Below are 6,000 nucleotides of genomic sequence, written 5' to 3'. Positions count from 1 at the left end.
CAGTTGACTTCACCAGACAAAGAACAGGAAGCACAGTGACCTGACTGGTAATCTGTTGGGTAGCCTACTGATTGGACAATTGACATCTTGTGAATCCAGACTTTGCACGTTCATTAAATGAAAGATTTTGGCTTGGCAAGAGCTGACACATTGCTTCAGATAACCTTCATCAAATGTGCCATTGTAAAACCACAATGATGATAGGTGCAGGAATAAATGAGAGTAAATCCATAGTCCAATGAAAATCTTTATACTTCTACTGTTACCTACCGCTGGGCTGTAAACCTCTCAGATTTATTACCTGCTATAATATTCAGTTACCAATGACATATTATTGAAGCAGGATGTCCTTTGAAATGCAAAGCCCACTCACAGTAGATACAACGATCAACCAGTGGCTGCTTTTCACTTCAGATGATCTTATACTTATATTTTCCGCACGCAGATTCCCCCAAAATCTAAATGTCCGGTAGCAATTTTGTTTTAAGACTGATCACAGATATTTACTGAGATCTGTCCAGTTGTTTTACGACATTCTTCATCATTTTATTTCAGAGGCACCCATAGTCCGATAGATTCTTGGAAATGCGGAAGAAATAATGAATACTTTGGTTTTTAAATTATCTCGCTTTCCTCTAATTGCAGATCGATTTGCTACATAGTTCTAATTCTGCTTGCTATTTTACAGAATATCGGTCTGGAACCATTATTGTTTGGTTTGTGTGTGCTTTTGATCTGATGTTACTTTATGGCTCTGATCGTACTGAATAAAATGACCTCCAGATGTTCCGGATCATGTCCAGGCAGAGTTGAAGCAAACTTGACTTGCCTTTAGTGTTGACAGAAGAGGTAAAGTTCCATAGGTCATGGGTAAAAGTAGGATAATATTATGACTTTTTTTTATCTTTAAGATCAAACCACATTTGTCTATGTCCCCACCCCCTTACCCCTGGAGATGATATTTGGAGCAGTCCTAAAAATAAAATGAGGAAGTTGTGAAATGATGTATCATTAAAAAAAAGTCCACAGTGAGATGATTAGAATTAGATACACAACGTCAGTCTTCAATGGCGATAAGTTGGACAAATAAAAAGCAAATGACCAGCAAAGACACATGCTTTTGTGATGCCATTCTGTCCATCCATAGTTTCCAAATGAACGGTATCACCAGCATCTAGTACAATGATAGCACCTCCAGCCATTGACTGATAACTATTTTGATATGCTTGGTAGGCTACAACAATGGTTACATCATTTTTCTTCAATGCAATATATGCATTAACTCTGTTGACTTCACAGTGAAATGTAAAGAAATACACACCGGGGATTCTACATCTGAACATACCTGTTGCAGGACTATAGAGCCCTTGGGCATTGTATATCATATTTTCAAATCTAATTGGTGCATTACCTGCTGGAAAGTTGTAGCCAAGGCTGACACAGAAAGCGGCAAGAACGACATTGTAGGATCCTGGCATACCTGGTAGCCCTGGTCCTCCAACATCGCCTTTCTCTCCAGTCAGTCCAACATCTCCTAACGGTCCCATTCGTCCCCTCAACCCAAGATTGCCTTTGTTACCATCTGCACCTCCCATCCCATTAGCTCCATTTCTACCTTTGGGTCCAGATGCTCCACATGGACCTCGTGGACCTTGTGCCCCAGGTGTTCCTGGAAAGCCATGGGGTCCACGTGCTCCTTGTTGTCCAGGACGTCCTGATAATCCTGGTTGTCCTCTGGATCCATCTGCACCTGAATCACCTTTTGGTCCCACTTGTCCCATATGACCTGGTTCTCCTGGAGGTCCCCTTGGAGCATTGATGACTGTTCAAAAAGATGTTCATCTTATTTAGTGTCAGAACCTTGCAATTAATTGTGATATGAAACATTTATATTTGGCAAGGAACCCAATGGCAAAACCATGATGCATGCAGTATAAGATCCATTAATGCAGCACTTGTCAGTGGATCGTTAATCTATTGGCCTGGACCAATGAACCAGGGGCCGAAGTCCATTCTTCAGTCTTATCACTGGGAATTAAAATTCAGTTAATTACACACAAAAAAAATCACTGAAATTAAAAAGCTAGATTCAAAAATGGTGGCCATGAAACTACAGATTTGTTCTAAGATAGATCAGCTGTGAAAAAAGTTGGCCTCAAAGATGGTTTTAATTTAAATGGGTGTCAATCCTGCCACAAGGGATCAGTGCACCACAAGCACAGATGTGACTACAAGCGCACTGTGCGTTTCATTACATTGCAACTATACATGGTCTCCATAATACATTGTACATCTATAATGACTGTGAATCTAAGAATCATCAGCAGTTGAAAATATGCATGTGATGACTCATTGAAAAGTATGGAGTTTGTTAATACTTACGGATACAGCGTGGTGCAGGACCATTCCATTTGCCAGTGTTGATACAGGTTATTGATTCATCTCCCAACATGTAATAGCCACTTGCACAGGAGTATGTTACAACTTGTCCTACATGTTTGAAAAATCCATTTTCGATCCTTATAGGTTCTGGGCATACAATTTCTGTTGCAGAAAAATAAGAACAATTGTGAAAATTAAAGATAATGTGTGTTCTGGGTTATCAATTTCCAATGTCAAATACATTCTGAATCGTTTCAATGGGCAGCAAATCTCACCCCATTGTTTAAGAAACTAGGGAAAGTGAAAAGATGAAAATCATGATCTGTTGGGGTTACAATAGTGGTTGGGAAGATGCTGGAGTCTGTATGCAGAACATAATAACCGAATGCCTTGTAAAGAATAATAGGATGAAGCAGAGCCAACTTAGATTTATGAAAGTTGGAGTTCTTCAGGATGTGACCAGTAGACTAGATAAGGGGGAAACAGTGTATGTGGTTTGTTTGCATTTTTGGGAAGATGTTCAATTAGATCCCACACAAGTGGTTGATCAACAATGTTAAAGTGCATGGAAATGGGGGGTAACAGATTCACATGGATTAAGAATAAGTTACTAAATGGATAACAGAATGCAAATGGATTCTCAGCTTGGCTAGGTGTGATTATCAGGATACTGTAGAGATTATAAGCCTTAATTGTGGGAGAATATGAATACAAGGATAAATAAGTCCTATTGCAGTTGACTTTGATGAGACCAAACCCGGAGTATTGGTCCCTTGTTAGAAGGGTCATGCATGCTGTAGGAGACATTGAGAAGACCGGGACTATATTCTCTAGAGTTTAGACGAGAGCGATATCTCACCGAAACATGCAACATTTGAAAGGATTTGACATTTTCGATGAAAGGAAGATGTTTCCCCTGGATGAGGAGTCTTTGGCCAGGGGACCCAGTTTCAGAATAAGTAAGCAAGTCGATGCACAGAGTCTCTTGCCCAGAGTAGGTGAATCGAGGATCAGAGGACATAGGTTTAAGGTGAAGGGGAAAAGATTTAATAAGAATCTGAGGGGTAACTCAAAGGGTGGTGGGTGTATGGAACAAGCTTCCAGAGGAGGTAGTTGAGACATTTAAGAAACAGTTAGACAGGTACATGGATAGGACAGGTTTGGAGGGAATGAACCAAACGCGGGCAGGGGGGACTAGTGTAGCTGGAACATATTGGCCTGTGTGGGCGAGTTGGGCCGTAGGGCCTGTTTACAGGCTGTATCATTCTATGACTCTATGACTCTAAATAAGCCATCTGAGGGTGGTGAATCTTATAAATTCTCCCCTGCAGAGGATTATAGAAATTCAGTCATGGTATTCATTTGAAATAGAGCTCAATAGAATTTGATATAATAAGGGAATCGCGAGAGATGGAGATAGTGCAGGCAAATGGCACCAAGATGGAAGAATGAGCATTATCTTGAGCAATAGCATAGCAGGCTTTAAGGGTTAGATGGCCTGCTCCTCCACCTCCTCCTCCTCCTATTACTGATGTTATAATGTATCCCTGCCCTATCAATCTGGTGTTGGAGCATTTAATTGCTTACTTTTACAGATTGGTGGATCACAGTCCCAGCGACCTGAGGGTTGGCAATGGAGTGTTGCTGATCCTGTCATTGAAAACCCAGGATTACAGGTGTATGTCACTGTGTTACCAGCATGATGAGCCTCTCCACCATGAACATTAGGTGGGTTCCCACAGCCGGAAACTGAATTAAAAAAAAAGAAATTTGAGAATCCCACACAGGAGCAAATGCAACGTTTCATACTGCTTTAGAGTGCATTAAAATTAAATATGGCCAATTGGAACAAGTACCAAAACAACATTTATAACAAATCCAAAATTGAAAGGCAGTTTGTGTGGTTCAGGGATGGAAATAAAGATAAGGAATGTATACCGTACATTTGCTGTAATGATTAAATGGCTGCCTGATCTGCTGAGTTACTCTAGCACTTTTGTTTGTAAACCAGCATCTGCAGTTCCTTGTTTCTACATTTCAGATATTTAGCCTGTCCTCATGACTACCATTAGAGCATGTTATTCACTGGAGTTTCAAAGGAAGGCTGGTGCATCAACCTATTCTGAGAAGCCTTGCACTTTGTTAACAAATGCTTTCAGTGGTGGAAAAGAGGCAAGAGGCTAGGAATATCCCCTTGTACTTCACTTCCAATCTTCTGTCTTTTCTCATTGAAATTCCAAGGCAATACAAATGGCTGAGACCTAACTTGCATTACCTAAACCTCACACTAATGCAAAGTGTAGTTTTCAGGTGCAATGATGTTTGCCGATTTAATTCCTCACAGATGAATTGGATTTCAAATTGTAAAGATTCCTCATTTGATGGGACGATGAGTAAGTATAATAATCAATGAGCTTCAGTGTGTCACAATGAATGGAAGGAACAACTTTGATTAGACATGACCTATGATTTTAGTCTGTAAACTTATTGTAAATTAATCTTAGAAATTAATAAAGGCAAAAGGGATTCATTTCCCTGAAGTCCATCATTTGTACATTAAATCTGCCATCAAATACACACTTCTAAAATATTTGATCTATGGTCCTCATGCCAGCCGCAGAACATGGAAATATATTTTCTGCACTACTCGTCCAATCACCCACCACACTTCATCAGAAATTCCACGGAAATATATAACATTGTGGAGCAGCGTTATGCCATTTCTCCTCATTCGTTTATTTCATTTCCATTATTATTTTAAATTTATGTCTCAACTCACAGTAACGCTTTTGGAGATCATTTTCGGACATATCCAAAGAAGCAGGGATTACATTGCTGTAAAATAAAATTGGTTCTGGATGAAATGGTCTGATTAACAATGGTCTGATTAACAAACCATATTGTTTGTTTTGTTTTTGTTTTTGTCTTTTGTTTTTACCTTGTTTGGGATGTGTTTACCTTGTGTGGGACTAAAGATGGAAATTAGCTACTGGCTACAATCTTGCATATTACATGCAAATGTTTATTAATATGCACTGTCCCTAATAAAATCAATTCAATTAATAAAGGTTCAAGAATTTAAAAAAAACAACTAATTTTAAGTGTGAAAGAGCTTTTGATGAATTCATAGTGCACATTTTTGCAATGAAGGAAATTTGACATCTTAAAATGGTCAAAGTAAGGAAAAATGAAAGGCTATATTGAAATGTTTGTTCAAGTCTCCAACCGAAGTTCATTGTTGTAGCGGTCAGACTCGGAGATGGACCTCTGGTATACTTACAGTCCATCAAAGCACATTTCACCAGCATTTTCACTTGTCCATTTTGACCCAGCTTTTGTTTTGCCTAAATTCTTCCAACTGTAGGAACTACTATGTTTTAATTCCTAGTTCTAGATTTAGACCCTTATTTTAATTTTCCAGTCCTCTGCCTCTGTTACAAAAGTTTGACACTTTTTGCGAATGATATGATGTTGTGGAAAAGTGGTGCTAACTTTTATGAAAGTGCAAGTTCTGTGTAGAAATGGATTTAGTAGAAATTCACACACACGATTGGTTGTTATTAAATAATTTATCCTCATGCATCACTCTCAGGGGCACTGAGTATAAATGAGACATCA

At 39.1% G+C, this 6,000-nt stretch overlaps 1 protein-coding gene across 1 annotated transcript in view; it reads right to left on the bottom strand.

Moving 5' to 3' along the window:
* Positions 1 to 352: 352 nt before the first annotated feature.
* The window catches only part of LOC116989170, a 38,691-nt gene continuing 33,043 nt past the window's right edge, over positions 353 to 6,000 (bottom strand). Inside the window, exons 4-7 of the mRNA XM_033046396.1 lie at positions 5,162 to 5,217; positions 3,970 to 4,131; positions 2,383 to 2,544; positions 353 to 1,822 (exon numbers count right to left, since the gene is read on the bottom strand). Coding sequence (XP_032902287.1) covers positions 1,065 to 1,822; positions 2,383 to 2,544; positions 3,970 to 4,131; positions 5,162 to 5,217 — 1,138 coding nt within the window. The 3' untranslated portion in view covers positions 353 to 1,064. The remainder of the gene's footprint in view (positions 1,823 to 2,382; positions 2,545 to 3,969; positions 4,132 to 5,161; positions 5,218 to 6,000) is intronic.

Source organism: Amblyraja radiata, chromosome 28, assembly GCF_010909765.2.
Source record: "Amblyraja radiata isolate CabotCenter1 chromosome 28, sAmbRad1.1.pri, whole genome shotgun sequence".
Lineage (NCBI taxonomy): Eukaryota > Metazoa > Chordata > Chondrichthyes > Rajiformes > Rajidae > Amblyraja > Amblyraja radiata.
The sequence above is the reverse complement of the archived record's forward strand: the minus strand, read 5'-3'. Positions and strand labels throughout refer to the sequence as shown.